The sequence below is a fragment of the Salvia hispanica genome, chromosome 1 (genome assembly GCF_023119035.1).
Source record: "Salvia hispanica cultivar TCC Black 2014 chromosome 1, UniMelb_Shisp_WGS_1.0, whole genome shotgun sequence".
NCBI classification, from domain to species: domain Eukaryota; kingdom Viridiplantae; phylum Streptophyta; class Magnoliopsida; order Lamiales; family Lamiaceae; genus Salvia; species Salvia hispanica.
Genome location: NC_062965.1, coordinates 1850840 through 1867236, shown reverse-complemented (window position 1 = coordinate 1867236; position 16397 = coordinate 1850840). Strand labels below are relative to the sequence as shown.

Below are 16397 nucleotides of genomic sequence, written 5' to 3'. Positions count from 1 at the left end.
ATCAAAAGCGGCGGGAATATCTGATAATTTGATGAGTGAGAATTATAATGTAGGAGAGAGAAGACTATTTGCATATCGTCCACAAATTTCACAAGCATTCCTTATCACAAAGATAAACTTTCCATCCTTTTCTCTCTGTGTAGATCTATCTCTGTGAAACCATGGAAGGAGTGTCTTCAGCAGCCATTGAAGTTCTTCTCCAAAACCTCATCAACCTTTTCAAGGATGAGTACTCTCTGCTTCGAGGTCTCGATGGAGATGCACAGCAGCTGCAGAGGACTCTGGGGATGATTCAAGCCTACTTGAATGATGCTGAGAAGAAATCTATCACCCAAGATGCTGTCAAGATATGGTTGAGGGAGCTTGAAGCCATGGCTTTCGATGCAGACAATGTCCTGGATGAACTCAACTATCATCTTCTCCACAAAAAAGTACAGAAGATGAAATCATCCAAGGATAAGGTACTCTCATGCTTCTCATCCTTTAATGGAATTTCACGTCGGCGTGATATGGCTTACACAATCAAACAAATCAATGCTACTTTTGAGTGTATGAACAAAAGGGCAACAGAGCTTGGCATTCAAAGCATGGTTCTGAATGCACCTGCTGCTGCTGCTCATACTTCCACTGAGACGGATTCGTTCAGTCTTGATCCAATTTTTATTGGAAGAGATGATGATGTGCCTAAACTAGTTCACATGCTCACCGAGGTCCAGGATGATCGGATCTTTTCCATGGTCGCCCTTGTCGGAATGGGGGTATGGGGAAGACTACATTGACTAGGAAAGTCTTTAATCACGAAAGCTTAAAGGCTCGATTCGGATCACTTATTTGGGTTCATGTTTCCCAAAATTTTGATCCAATCAGTCTTTTTAAAAAAATTCTTTCAGCATTGGTTTCAGATATTGGTGATGGAGGTGAGAACAGAGAACTTATGTTGAAAAAGCTTCAAGAATCTCTCAAGGGTAAAACCTATCTTCTTGTTCTTGATGATATATGGAATGATGATGTTTCGAAATGGGAAGACTTTATAAACTCCATATTGGGAGTTACTTCTACTAATGGAAATGGCATTATCATCACCACCAGGAGTGAAAAAGTTGCTTCTATTGTTAACCCATTTCATATTCATCATTTGAATGGCTTATCAGATGAAGATTGTTGGTCTATAATCAAAGTCAAAACTTTTGATGAAAATGGTGAAGTTCCATCACGATTCGAGATGATTGGAAGAAAGATTGCTAAAAGATGTCAGGGTATGCCCTTAGCTGCCAATGTAGTCGGGGGAGTGCTTCGCGGTAAGCCTGAAGAAGAGTGGAGCTTCATCAAAGAAAATTGGTTTTCAGATGCTAAAGGAGGTGAAAATATCTCAAAAATACTGAAATTGAGCTATGATCACCTCTCTTCACCATCGCTCAAGAAGTGCTTCACGTTTTGTTCGATTTTCCCCAAAGGTCGGGAAATCGTGAAGGGGGAGTTGATTGAACTATGGATGGCAGAAGAGTTTCTTCAACCAAGCCGAAGAGATTATATGGAGTTCGTGGGTAACATGTTTTTTAATGTGCTTCTACAAAACTCTTTGTTGCAAGTTGCATATAGAGATATATATGGAAATGTTTCAGTTTGTGTGATGCATGATCTTGTGCATGATCTAGCATCTTCTGTTCTATCTAATAATACAGATGGCAGTACCCAAGTTCGATACATGTTTCTCAAAGAAGAATCCATTCCTATTCCAAAAGAAGTGGCCAAGCATTTGCGTACATTATTCTTGGATGGTGGAATTCCTTGTACTATATTCCGAAACTTTAAATGTCTGCATAATCTAACTCTTTCGGGTGATTACAAAGAGTTGCCCGATTCAATTAAAGAGTTGGTACATTTGAGAAATCTGAATATTTATGGTACAGAAATTGTAAACTTGCCGAAGTGGATTGGTAAACTCCATCACTTGCAAACACTAAGAGCATGCCAGGAGTTAAAGAATCTTCCAAGTACGTTGAAGTATATGTTTAACTTAAGGCATCTTCATATCTATTCTTATACAAAGTTGCCGGCGGAGATTGGGAGATTAACTAGTCTCCAAACACTACCTCACTTCATAGTAGGCAAAGAGAAGGGCTACCAAATTGAAGAGGTTGGAAGTTTGAAGAATCTCAAAGGAACACTAGTGATTCGTAATCTAGAGATGGTGCGTGATAAGGAAGAGGCTCTGAAAGCAAATATGTTTCAGAAGCCAAACTTATTTGATTTGGTGTTTCAATGGGATAAAGGTAGAGAAGATGAAACAAATGATGAGAGTGTACTGGAAGGCCTCCAACCTCATGCTAATCTAAAGAAGTTGGAGATTGTCGGATTCAAAGGAAAATGATTTCCAACATGGACTGAGAAGATGGCAATACATGATGGGCCTCAAGGCTCTTCGGTACCACTTGCCAACTTAATTGAAATTACACTCTCTGAGTGCTCAGAAATAGAGGAAATCCCAGCACTTGAGCACTTGTCTAATCTCAAGTCTCTTTCTTTGAAAGGATTGAAGAAGGTGAGGCTCATAAATACTTCATTCAATCAGTTAACGTCACTCCAAATAGAAGAGTTAGATCGATTGGAATGTCTGCCAGAATGGTTATTCCTTAACAATCAGAATCTCACATATTTTGGAATATGCAACTGTCATGTGTTGAGAGAATTACCAGATGGCTTGGACACGCTCACCTTTCTGAAGAATTTGCTTATTTGGGGTTGTGAGAATCTGAAGTCGATTGGGAATCCAAGTGGTGGAGCAAGACAATCAGAAGGGATCCTCCGTGGGCTAAGAATTATAGAATGCGGAGAGCTGATGGAGTTGCCGTGTGAAATGCTAGAGTTGTGGGCCCCTACAATTAAGTATCTCTCATTGGAGAGATTAAGGAGGCTAAAGAATCTACCAGTGCTAATCGACTGCCTCGCTAAATCATCTACTTGTCTCACACAATTGAAAATCAAAGGTGTTCCTAAATTGATGGCTGCTAGTAGTGGTAATGTTGAGAGTTGGGATCTTAGCAGCTTGAAAGAATTAGATGTAGATGTGAGTGTGGAATGGTCAAGAGAGGATAGTGTTGGCATTGCAGAGACTGTGGAAGGAATGCTGCAGAGATGCTGCAACTCACTTAATAACTTACATTTTAAGGGGGTGGAAAATTGGGCATGGCTGCCCCAATCAATTCAAAATCTCACTGTTCTTGATTGGTTATGGTTGGAGAATATAGGAGTAGAAGAATTGCCCCAATGGTCAAGGAACCTCTCATCTGTGATACAGTTATGCCTATATAGATGCAACAAGTTGAAGCGTCTGCCCTCTGTGGATGCATTGAAGCACCTCACCGTTAATGATTGACCAGAACTACGTATTGATTCGGAGTGGCGCAAACACCATCGCCTTCTGAATATCTATGTCAATGGCCACCCCGTTTGAATGTTGTAGCAAGTAAGAATCATTTTCTTTTCATGTTCCTTTTTAGAAAAGAATTTATTGAAGCTATGGACTGCTCTCCGTTTTTTATAGATCGCCTACTGTTTTGCATGTATTCCTAAACTACCAAATTGTAAATATTTAAGGATTGAACCATCCAATCATAGATAAACAATTGAAATGTATTAATAGTAGTATATGATTTTGTTGTTATAGGTACAGTTTTTTAGAATTTCAACGTTAGAAAGATTTTTCTGTTTTCTTCATTGTTTTCTTTTATGAAACTTTCTAATACTAAAAAAGAAGGGGAATAAGGAACTCTTTCTTGTGCCTTGCGTCCCCCAACCTCTCTCACTCTCCATTACTATTCCGATGAGTGTGATGCCGCCATCAACAAACAAATCAAGTACTAGTAGATTTTCCTCTGTTAATTTTTCATTTCATTTGAAATTATACTGTATTTTTTCCTCTGTTTTTGATACGTGTGGTTTTTGGTGAATTGCAGCGTGGAGGGAGTTGGTGGCCATGAATGGATGGATCCGAAGTTGGTGGCCATGGCTGCAGCAGGCTAAAATCAAAGTGAGATGGTTGCTACACCTAATCCTTTAAATAGGAATGAATGCTTGATTGCTTGAATATTGCGCCAACACATTCACGTGCAACTATCATTTCTTGCCTTAATCAATCATATAATGGAGGGAGTACAGTGTTTCGTATGTGTATTGGAGGTATTCACGTACTAATATCCTTGTTTATGGCATGCTTTTGTGAGATTATCTCACATAACGTGCACCATGTGCGCCTTGGAGTTAACGTTGAATTGCCATAAGAAGCACTGCTTCTATGTATGGTCACTTGTCATCCTTAGACATGGAGTTATTTTCCTTGTTTCCCATCACGATACTTTTATATAATGTATGTTATTGTTATCAGATAAGTTGCCGTTGTAATATAGCTGCATATTGAAGTTCAGGTTCCTAAATTTTTAACTTTTATGTTCAAGTTCAGGTTACAATGCTTTGTTCAACAGATCTTGGCCTTCATATCATTCTCTGTTTCAGTTGACATGTGTAAATAGCTTATATCTTAGGAACTCGTGATTTCAATTTTCAGTTCGGAAGTAATGCTTGTAACATTGCTATGATAGAAAAGCACATGCTAGTAAAATATATGAATAAGATTGCCCTTTTCTTTTTTGCTTCATTTATGGAGTTTGGTTTGCACTCTCTAAAGACTAAAATAGTTGGTGAATGAGAAGCTATCTAAATCCACATGTTGTGTAAGTCATTCTTTTGTGCTTTCATTCACTTGTCTGTGTGATGAAGGCAGGTGTTACATTTACGACTATGAAAATCTAGTAATAAATATTAATGTTAGCTTGCTTCTTTGTCATTCTCGTTTTATTTTGCGCCATGGGATGAAGGCAATAAGGATCACTTAAAAACAAATGATCATCAGTCTAGTTTCTGATTCATTATCTATATATTTCTGTTTTTTGATCTTGGTAACGATATTTTTGCTCGTACAATTAGGTATTTGGCACTCTGTCAGATGCTGCTTGGGGTGGCCGTTGCTTGAAAACCAGTGGATCTTTATTCGGGTTTTGCCATCCTGTGCATGCGGGAGTTTGCATGGTGAACTTGCGTATGATAGTTTGGTAAAGATGGTATCGATGCATCAAGTTACATGAGACTTGATATGGTTGATTGTAGAAATGTTATTAGCAGTATCAGAAATTCTGAGTTGTTGAATAGTTGATGCATCCTAAGTTGAGTAGATTTTATAATTCAATATTTTCACTTGCTTATTTGGTTGGTTTCTGTTGGTATGTATGTGGGTTACTCTTGCCACCATATTACTTCTTCCCAAGGCACATCTTTTTCCTCTACGTGTTTTAAATACCACTTCCTTCGTCCCAACGAAAATAACCTTTTCCTAGATGACAAGGAATTTTAATTATATAGTTTTATTTGTTATAGAGAGAGAATAAATAAAAAAAGAAATAAAATAAAATATGAGGTAAGTTTAATTGAGGCCCAAAGAGAAAAGGAATGTTGATCCTTAATGTGATTATGAGTTAAGTTATATAGGCCCAATATGTTATTTTTTCTTTCTGCTAAACAATTTCGAACCCAAAACAAATTTTTGAAGAACAAAAGAAGCCATAATTGACAGTGTCGTGGGTTAAATTTATATTGCATGTGGGAGATTGTGTTAATTTAGTCATAAACAAAAACACATGATTATAATATGATGAGTGGGAATCATAATGCAGGAGTGAGAAGATTATTAGAAGATCATCCACAATTTATTTGAACTTTATGTCACTTTGCTTTCAGTTTAGAAAGGTCATAAATTTTTTGTTTTTTGTTTTAACCACGGGTCATTAATTTTTAATTAGCCACTAGCTTTAGCTTTGTAATAAATGCAACTCTGATGTAATTGTGTTTTGTTTATTAATAGGATAAATCCATGTGACTGTGTTTTTAACAATCATAAACTGGTTTAGTAGATAAAAACATCGGTTAATTTATTATTCTCTGGTTCAATAGCAACTAAATACTCTCATCATATATTCTTCTTGTTTTTTTACCAAGATTCTTTCACGTTGTAGTTTGCACCATGGGCTATAACTAATACTCTCATATATTCTTCTTTGCAGGTAAAATGACAATTTTTTGGATGACAAGGAATTTATATAGTTTTATTTGTTAAAAGAAGAGAGAATAAAATAAAATAAACTAAATATAGTAATAAATAAATCACCTTCTTTGGTACAGACATAAATAATATAGTTATCTTCATTAGGACATGAAGTGGTACATAAAACTCCTTGGTTTTAATTTATAAAAACTGCCGATGCTACAAAACTCCAACATCACTTTTTAATTATGTAATTTTCAATTGTTTTAAAGAAATCATTAATTTAAAAATCATTGAACGGATGGATGGAGTATTAATTAACAATCACGATTAGGATCGTGCATGGTGGATTATTATGTAGTTGGAAAAGAGGATCTTGGCTATTAAATTCTCCTTTATTTCTTCAATTAAAATGCAAGTCGTTATTATACTATAGAAGAATTATTTTTCTACAAATAAAATGACCACTACTAGTAGTTGTTAGAACTGTGGGCCCTCGTTGAACAAGAGTCTACAACTTATAATCTAAACAATGACTACTTTAAGGTCAATAGTACAATTTTAAATTACCAACTAGCTTTGGCTTTTCAATAATTGAAGCTCTGCTAAGATAATCTTGTTTTGAACCTCAAATTCAAATTCTCAATATTTGAAATTGATCAGAGAGATAGAGAGAGCAATTTCATTACCAAACGATTGAATTCGGCTGGTACATTTCATTTTCCATTTTCCATTTCTGTTGATGGATTGCCCTTTTATTTATGTGTTGTGTGTTTTATCTAATTTCATACTTAGTATATAGATTTCATATCAACCCAAATTGTTATGATTGTTGCTTATGAAGAATTGCGCCAAGATCACAAATTTATTAACAGAATACTTTAAGAAAAATGAAATTTAAAGATTTTGACTTTTAGGAATAAATCCATACAACCGTTTGATTTTAACCAGCACGAATCCTTAGTTGTTTATATGTGTTTTATGTTTGGTAGCTCTCATGGGCTTTGTGGAGTTAACTTGAAACTTTAGTTAGAGTTAGGTTTCGGTACATGTTGGGTTACTAATCAGGTGTTTGTTAGCCCATTTCATTTTTTTAACCCATTTTGTCAGCTGTTTGGTAGTCCATAAAGGACTAATGGACTTGAAATGACCATTCTCCCTCTATGGGCTGCTATGTATGAATTACAAATCACAACCTTTGGGAACTCTCAAACCTCCTTCTCTATGTACTGCATCCCTAAGCACACGAGAATCACCGGCCGAGCCTTCCCAGCCCGGTAAATAATATAAAAATCTCATTTTGCGGTCACACGCAGCAAGGGTGTTAGTTGAGATCTGACCCTTTCTATTGCGATAGCGAGGCTTATCTGCATTTCTTACAAGGACATTGATGTAAGTACCATCTAAAGCTCCGATACATCCCTATGCACATATGATCAATATCAGTTTAAATCCAACAATCAGAAGGTAAATCATAAGATAAAATAAACAAGTCAGAAGGTAAATCATAAAATCAATATCAATTTAAATCCAACAATCAAGAAGGTAAATCATTCAAATTGCAATCTCATTTACCTTAAAATATTTCCAGAGTGGATCAGTGTTGTCAGCCGCAATGGGATCTGGCTTTGGCATCAATACTGTATGTACACTTATGATAGCTTGCAAAACAATATGCACATAGTGCGATACAGTTTCACCTCATCTTAGGAAGTTGGACCTTGTTATTCGATTTTTCTTATGATTTGCTAGAATTCCTACAAAAATCGCCACTTGCTCCTCCACAAATACATATCGGCCATCCCGCAGTCCTCCAACCTCCTTTAGAAGCCTACACAATCGACCAAAAGTGTTCCTATCCATACGAAGGTTCACTAAGCAATCAACATCGCTCAGATGAACAAGTCTATTCATATGCTTGACATGGGGAGGAAGCCTATCTAGGTGGGAGTAATGTTTAATCAGACGCCTCCTGTCACGAGCTCGCAAATCTCTCCGTTTTTTTAAGTATAGGTGTAAAATTGTTATTGATTGCATATGAAAAACATTCATTATGTCCTCTAACAAAAGATAAATGTCAGTCGAAACTTTAAACGGTCGGGCCATCACCAATGTAAACGTACACAATCGCGCGTCGGTGGGAGCTGCTGGCGGAGGTGGGGTTGCGGAGCTGAGAATATAGATGGCGTCGAAGGAAATAGGGGGTGAGCGTTGCAGCTGAAGAAAGCTTCAATTACTGAAGAAATATTCAATTGTTGCTGAAATGTGTGGTGGAGCTGAAAAGTGTGGAGGAGGATGAGAGCAAATTTGAAAAAGGATGCATTAATTCAACCCAAAAAAAGATGTAGTTTACAAACGGGAGGTGATTGTCTAGTATTTTATCTTTACAAAACTAAATGAACAGTGCGGGTCAATGAAATAAACACGGGTCATCACGTCAGGCCAAATGGACTACCAAACGTAAGTTTTGTCAAGTTAATTATCTTAAACTTGTCAAAACTTAGCTACCAAACATGCCCTAGGCTTTAATTGTATTATTGGGCCTAGCTCGTCGTCTGTGCGCCTATTTATATAGAAGTAGGACGCATAACTCTGTAATCGTAACACACTTTGAATACAATTTGTTCCCCTTTCCTGCCCGTGGACGTAGCCAACACAATGTTGGTGAACCATGTAATTCCGTGTTTCTTTATGTTTCTGTTTATCTTGATTTTACACAATTATGTCTATTCTGTCGCAACACCAAATATGATTGTGAAGGTAAATTAGTGTCATAATGGAGAAGAGACTAGAGAATAGTGTTTGTATATCATCCACAAGTTTACAAGAATTCTTACAATCATTTTATAGATCTCTCTTTGTAAAGCCATGGAAGGAGTGTCTTCAGCAGCCATCGAGGTTCTTATCCAAAACCTGATCAACGTTTTTAAAGACGAGTACTCTTTACTTCGAGGTCTCGATGAAGATGCACAGCAGCTGCAAAGGACTTTGGGGATGATTCAAGCCTACTTGAATGATGCTGAGAAGAAATCCATCACACAAGATGCTGTCAAGATCTGGTTGAGGGAGCTTGAAGCCGAGGCTTTCAATGCTGACAATGTCTTGGATGAACTCAGCTATCATCTTCTCCACAAAAAAGTGAAGCAAATGAAAACACCCAAAGGCAAGGATAAGGTACTATCATGCTTCCCATCCTTTAATGGCATTTTGCGTCGGCGTGATATGGCTCACACAATTAATCAAATCAATGCTAATTTTGAGTCCATGAACAAAAGAGCAACAGATCTTGGCATTCAAAGCATGGTTGTGAATGCACCTGCTGCTGTTGCTCATACTTCCGTCGAGACGGATTCGTTCAGTTTTGATCCAATCTTTGTTGGAAGAGATGGTGATGTGCCTAAACTAGTTGACATGCTCACCTTGACTGACCCAGTGGAAAAGAAACGGGTGTTCTCAAGCCTTTCTCTTGTGGGAATGGGGGGTATGGGAAAAACTACGTTGGATAGAAAATTGTTCAATAATGAAAGAGTAAAGGCTCAATTTGGATCACTTATTTGGGTTCATGTTTCTCAAACTTTTGATGCAATTAGTCTTTTCAACAAAATACTTTATAAGCTGACTAAAAAGAGTAGAGTTGAGAGCAGAGATGATATCCTACAAAAGCTTCAAGAAGCTCTCAAGGCTAAAACTTATCTCCTTGTTCTTGATGATGTATGTAATGATGATGTTTCAAAATGGGAAGACTTTATAAACTCCATATTGGGAGTTACTTCTACTAACGGAAATGGCATTATCATCACCACCAGGAGTGAAAAAGTTGCTTCTATTGTTAACCCATTTCATATTCATCGTTTGAATGGCTTATCAGATGAAGATTGTTGGTCCATAATCAAGGCCAAAACTTTTCATAACAATGGTGGAGTTCCATCAAGATTTGAGATAATTGGAAGAAAGATTGCAAAAAGATGTCAAGGTTTGCCGTTAGCTGCCAATGTAGTCGGGGGAGTGCTTCGTAGTAAATCCGAAGAAGAGTGGCGCTTCATCAATGAAAATTGGCTTTCAAATGCCGAAGGAGGTAAAAATATTTCAAAAATATTGAAATTAAGCTTTGATCACCTCTCTTCACCGTCACTCGAGAAGTGCTTTGCATTTTGTTCGGTTTTCCCCAAAGGTCGGACAATCGTGAAGGAGGAGTTGATTGAACTATGGATGGCAGAAGGGTTTCTTCAACCAAGCCGAAGAGATGACATGGATTCTGTGGGCAACATGTTTTTTAATGTGTTTCTACAAAACTCTTTGTTGCAAGTTGCACAGAATGATAATTATGGAAATGTTCGGAATTGTAGGATGCATGATCTTGTGCATGATCTTGCATCTTCAGTCTTATCCAATGTTGGAGATGGCAGTACCATGTTCGATACATGTTCCTCAAAGACGAAACAAGTTCTATTCCAAAAAAAGTGGCCAAATATTTGCGTACAATATTTTTGGAAAGTGGAACTTCTGGTACTATATTCACAAACTTTGAATGTCTGCATAATCTGACTCTTTCTGGTGTACATTTGAGAAATCTGAACATTTATGATACAGAAATTGTAAACTTGCCGAAATGGATCAGTAAACTCCATCACTTGCAAACATTAAGAGCATGCGGGGAGTTAGAGAATCTGCCAAGTACGTTGAAGTATATGTTTAACTTAAGGCATCTTTACATCGGTTATAATACAAAGTTTCCGGCGGAGATTGGGAGATTAAGTAATCTCCAAACACTACCTTACTTCACAGTAGGCAAAGAGAAGGGCTACCAAATTGAAGAGCTCGGAAGTTTGAAGAATCTCAAAGGCTCACTAGAGATTCAAGATTTGGAGATGGTGCTTGATAAGGAAGAGGCTCTGAAAGCAGATATATTTCAGAAACCAAACTTATTTGATTTGGCGTTTACATGGAGTGATGGTAGAGAAGATGAAAGAAATGATGAGAGTGTATTGGAAGGCCTCCAACCTCATGAAAATCTGAAAAATTTGGAGATTTCAGGATTCAAAGGCATAAGATTTCCAACGTGGGCTGAGAAGATGGCAGTATGTGATGGGCCTAAGGGATCTTGGGTACCACTTGATAACTTGATTGAAATTAAACTCTTTAGGTGCTCAGAAATTGAGGAAATCCCAACGCTGGAGCACTTACCTAATCTCAAGTCTCTTTCTTTGAAAGGATTGAAAAAGGTGAGGCTCATCAATGCTTCGTTCTGTCATTTAACATCTCTCCAAATAGAGTGGGCGAATTTCTTGCCTTGGGCGGAGTTGGCCCTTAATTGTTTCCATCATGCTGCGTTAGGCACCTCGCCGTTTCGTGCTTTATATGGCAGAGAGCCCCCCTTGTTGGTGGCCGCCCCCCCTTCGGCCCAAACCCCGCCCAAGGTTGCGGAAATGATTCGTGAACGGGGCGACCTGCTCATTGAGCTGCGTCAGAATCTGGAACGAGCTCGCACAAGCATGGCCGCGACGGCTAATAGGCATCGTCGACATGTTGAGTTTGACGTAGGCGACTTGGTTTGGTTGAAATTACAACCCTATCGTCAGCATTCAGTGGCGAGGCCTTTATCGGCTAAATTGAGCAGGCGCTTTTATGGTCCCTTTGAAGTCTTGGCTCGGATTGGCCCGGTGGCCTATCGTTTACGACTGCCAGAAGGGAGCCGCATTCACGACGTGTTTCATGTTAGCTTATTGAAGGAGTTCGTCGCAGGTGATGGTCCGCCGGAGGGAGTGAAGTTACCGGAGCAGTTTATGGGAGATCGTCCGATTGTTTCACCGGAAGCCATTTTGGATTCTAAGGTGGTATGGCACGGCGGGAAGCCGACGAAACACATCCTGGTGCGTTGGTCAGATGGGTTGGGGTCGGCTACCTGGGAGCCGGCTGACCCCATTATGGAGAGATTTCCGGACCTCTTCCTTGAGGACAAGGAAGCTTCTAACGGGGGGGGGGGAGTTGTTACGAACACCCCTGACGCCTCCACGACTACAGCACCGGTGGGGGCGGAGAACACAAGCGTGGAGGAAGAAAGGGCAGAGCGCGAGGCAATGGAGGAAGAGGCAGTGGAACCTGATGCGAGCGACAGTGCGGAGGAGCCGGATAAGGCGTGTGCGCCGCCGGGCAGAGAGTTGAGGCCGAGGAAGAATCTTAAACCGCCGGAGAAGTACCGTGACTTTGCCCCAAAGTAGAAGAGAAGTCTTTTGGCATTTATTTCCTTGTTTATTATTTTTCCTTATTTTGCGAAACTGTTTTTATTTTTCCTTTTGGAGTCGGGCGAAATTATGGGCCCCGTTCGGGTTTTCTTTGTTGGTTCTTTCCCGAATAGATTAGGTAAGTCGAACCAACCCTAGGGTCTTTAGTCTATAAATAGGGTTATTTCATTAACTTTGATTTTATGAATGAAATATTTTGCCCAAAACTATCGTGCAATTCGCTCATCAAACCTTTTCGCTGCCGACGGGAACCCCCCGCGCCAGCTCTTTAATTTTCGCCGCCGTGCTCTTCGAGCCGCCGGCAACTGTTTCTTACTCGGAAGATAGTTGATCGGAGCCGTTACGGAACACGTCTGTAACATTCAGCCCAAGGGAGGAGCGTCGCCCACCGATTAGGCCGGTCAAATGTAAAGGAGCGCAGGTATTGCTCCAATGTTCGGTTCATCACTTCAGTTTGCCCGTCCGTCTGCAGGTGATAGGCTGTTGTATGTTGAAGAGTAGTACCACTTAGGTGCATCAAGTCGATCCAGAATTGGCTCATAAAGATTAGATCCCGATCTGTGAGTAGGAACTTTGGGAACCCATGGTGTTTGGCCACAATTTGCGTGAATAACTTGGCTGCACGCATAGCATCAAATCCGGTGGGTAGCGGTCCAAAGTGGGCATATTTCGATAAACGGTCAACCACGACCATAATGACGGTGAACCCTAGGGACTGCGGCAAACCCGTAATAAAGTCTAACGTTGCGGCATCCCATACTTGGCTCGGTAAGGGCAGCGGTTGGATCAAGCCGCCCGGTTTCTGGGTTGAGTACTTTGTTACTTGACATGCGAGACAGGCACCCACAAAGGCGCGTACGTCTCGTCGCATATTTGGCCAGTAAAAAACTGCCGCAAGCTTATGAAATGTACGATCAATGCCTTGATGTCCTGCCACTGGGGAACCGTGAAATTCCTCCAATAATCTAGCACGGAGCGGAGAAATCGGGCTGATGTATATTCTCCGTTTATAATATAGGAGGCCATCCTGTACTGATATATGGCACGAAGCTGTTCCCGTTTTGACTGCGGAGTGCAAAAGACGGAGGTGATCATCTTCCCTATTTTCCGTCTGAGTATCGGCCAAGATGTTCGGAATTGGCTGATCTACGACGGTGAACAGAGTCGCCAATGTTGCTCCTGACTCTGCCTCCCTCCGTGACAATGCATCTGCAGCTTTATTTGACGCTCCCGTTTTATATTCGATGCAAAATTTGTAACCCATCAATTTCCGAATGTAGAATTGTTGGTCCGGGGTTTGAATGACTTGGAGCAAGAGCTCCTTGAGGCTGCGTTGATCAGTTTTTATCACAAATTCACGGCCAAGCAAATATTGCCTCCACTTTTGAACTGCCTCCACGATTGCATAGAGTTCCTTGTGGTATGTTGATGCGATGCGACGCCGAGGACCGAGTTTCTTACTAAAGAAGGCTATTGGGTGCCCCTCTTGTAATAACAAGACTGCTCCAATACCTAAGTCAGAGGCATCTGTTTCCACGATGAATACTTTGTTGAAGTTTGGAAGACGAAGGACCGGTGCAGAAGTCATTGCTTTCTTCAAAGCCTCGAAGCTGGCGGAAGCGGACTCGTCCCAGATGAAACTGTCTTTCTTGAGCAGGTCGGTGAGTGGGGCTGCGATCATTGCATATTGACGTGAGGCCTAGAAATCCTCGCAATTGTTTAACCGTTGTGGGAACTGGCCAATCGGTCATGGCTTGGATTTTAGTTGCGTCTGCTTGTAAATTCCCAGCGCTCATGATGTGGCCAAGGTAATCTATTGTCGATTTGCAGAACGAACATTTTCCCAATTTCACGAAGAACGAATGCGAGGAAAGTATAGTGAGTACTTCATTCAGGTGTTGAACATGCTCGACGATAGTGGTACTATAGACTAATATATCATCAAAGAACACAATTACGAATTTTCGGAGGAATGGTCGAAAAATTGCATTCATTGCAACTTGAAAGGTGGATGGAGCATTCGTCAATCCAAATGGCATCACCAAGAACTCATAGTGTCCTGAGTGCGTGCGGAATGCAGTTTTGAAAATGTCTTCCTCGTGCATTCGTATTTGGTGGTACCCCGACCGGAGATCTAGCTTTGAAAAGCATCGCGCTGCACCTAGTTCGTCGAACAGCTCGTCAGCCGTCGGAAATGGAAAATGGAAAATGGTCAGGCTCTGTGGCCGCATTTAATGCCCTATAGTCAATACAGAAGCGGTAAGTGCCATCTTTTTTGCGAACGAGCAAAACCGAGGATGAGAAAGGGCTGACACTTGGACGAATTATTCCTTGGTTCAACATTTCATGAATCTGTTTTTCGATTTCCGTTTTCTGGAAATATGGATATCGATATGGGCGTACATTGATAGGCTTTGTTGACTGTGGAAGCCTGATCCTATGATCCCATGGGCGAGACGGGGGCAGAGCCTCCGGCAGTCGAAATACCTGTGTGTGCATGTGCAGCACTTCTTGAATAGAAGGGGGAAGATCCATTGGGAGTTCGGCGATCATGTTATTGTCAGGGATCGGGTCCTTGTACTGCACGAGCTCGAATAATTCAACGTCGTTATCTTCTGCTATTAGCGCCGTCAAAGCGTTGAACGAAATTGGTCGCGGACGTGCATCCGCGGCTTTGAGTCGGACCAACTAATCCCTCCAATAAAATTTGACAGTAAGATTTGCATAATCATGAGTCACGTCACCCAAGGTTTGCAGCCACTGAACGCCGAGGACAATATCTGGGCCGTGGATGGCTAAAACATATAGATCGATCTCGAAGTTATGGCCTTGGAGTACTATTGGTGTCTTCGGGCAGAAGGCCGTGCAGGTGAGGGAATCACCGTTTCCGACGTAGACACGGAACGGATTGACCGTTGTTAAAGGTAAGCTTAGCTTCTCCACAATAGATGGGTGAATAAAGTTATGAGTACTCCCTCCGTCAAGTAAGACCTGGAACGGAGTGTCACGGATAAGCCCCACTATCCGAAGCGAGCGCGGGTTCTGCGTGCCGGACAAAGAGTGTATGCTAGATACGTCCGCAGTGATGACCGTAGGTTCCATTGTAGTAGCCTCGATCAAGTCTGGTGGTGGCGGTAGCATTGGAATCTCCGGGCAGGCTGTACCGTCATCGTCACCCATAAAGGCGAGGAATGTGCTGCTGCACTTGTGGCCTGGGATCCACTTTTCCTCACAGAAATAACACAGACGCCGTCGCTGGCGATCCGCTTTCTCAGCTGGTGATACGCGAACAACTGGTATTGTATGCGGCGATGGAAAAGCAGTCGCCCGGTGGACTGGTGCTGCGGCTGGAATGACCGGCTTATTACCTGACATTGGGTAGTTGTTTTGCCATTGTCTTCTAGATTGGTGTGAAACCGACGGAGCAGCTGCTTGGTGACACGCCTCCAGTTCCCGAGCTAGAGCGAAGACTGCCGAGAGAGTAGTTGGGCGGAGAATATTCAACTCGCTCTGAACCGGTTGCTTGAGCCCTGCGATGAATAACGAGATCAAAGTCGACTCCGCTGTTCCAGAAATCTTCTCTAAGTTGCCTTCAAAAGCAGCTTGATAGTCTTGCACAGAGGTTGTTTGCTTGAGGTTTGAAAGGACACCCACATAATCCACATAGTAATCCGGGTCGAAACGATGGCGGATCGCTTGAAGGAAGTCCTCCCAGGATGAGTCGCAATTGTTCGCACGGTAATAGCGAAACCAAGCTGAAGCCGGAGGGTCCATGAGCATTCTAACCAAAAAAAGGCGTTCTGTAGCTGGTGTCTCATTGTAATCGAAATATGTCTCGACATGGTCGATCCAATCCTCCGTATTCTCACCGTTGAAGCGTGGAGGATCGAGGCGAATTCTTGGGCCGGCGTCTGGTGGCTTGTCCTGACGGTTCCGGTTGCGGAAATTGTTGTTGCCGTTGTTATGATTGTTGTTGTTGTCGTTGTTCCCGGCAGTTCCGGTGAAGTCGCGGACAGCCGCACGGAGGTTCACCTGATCAGCTCGTGTGTCGGCGAGGACCT

General features: G+C 41.2%; 2 protein-coding genes across 4 annotated transcripts; both read left to right on the top strand.

Annotated features, from left to right (window-relative positions):
* The first annotated feature begins 97 nt into the window (after nucleotides 1–97).
* Nucleotides 98–5324, top strand: LOC125220447 (putative disease resistance protein RGA3). 3 transcript variants are annotated; one of them, XM_048122626.1, is made up of 4 exons: nucleotides 98–2425; nucleotides 2532–3466; nucleotides 3957–4179; nucleotides 4984–5324. In XM_048122626.1, exon 1 carries the CDS (start codon nucleotides 761–763, stop codon nucleotides 2369–2371), a length of 1611 nt encoding a protein of 536 aa, XP_047978583.1. In that variant the 5' UTR covers nucleotides 98–760; the 3' UTR covers nucleotides 2372–2425; nucleotides 2532–3466; nucleotides 3957–4179; nucleotides 4984–5324. The 3 variants fall into 3 exon arrangements, with proteins under 3 accessions (XP_047978583.1, XP_047978587.1, XP_047978576.1); XM_048122630.1 differs by having other exon boundaries at nucleotides 98–3466; nucleotides 3957–4030; XM_048122619.1 differs by having other exon boundaries at nucleotides 98–3466.
* Nucleotides 5325–8962: 3638 nt separating this feature from the next.
* Nucleotides 8963–12312, top strand: LOC125212445 (putative disease resistance protein RGA1). Its single transcript, XM_048112620.1, has 2 exons — nucleotides 8963–10362; nucleotides 10476–12312. The coding sequence occupies exons 1-2, from the start codon at nucleotides 8963–8965 to the stop codon at nucleotides 12310–12312; spliced, it is 3237 nt and encodes a 1078-aa protein (XP_047968577.1).
* The last annotated feature ends 4085 nt before the right edge of the window (nucleotides 12313–16397 follow it).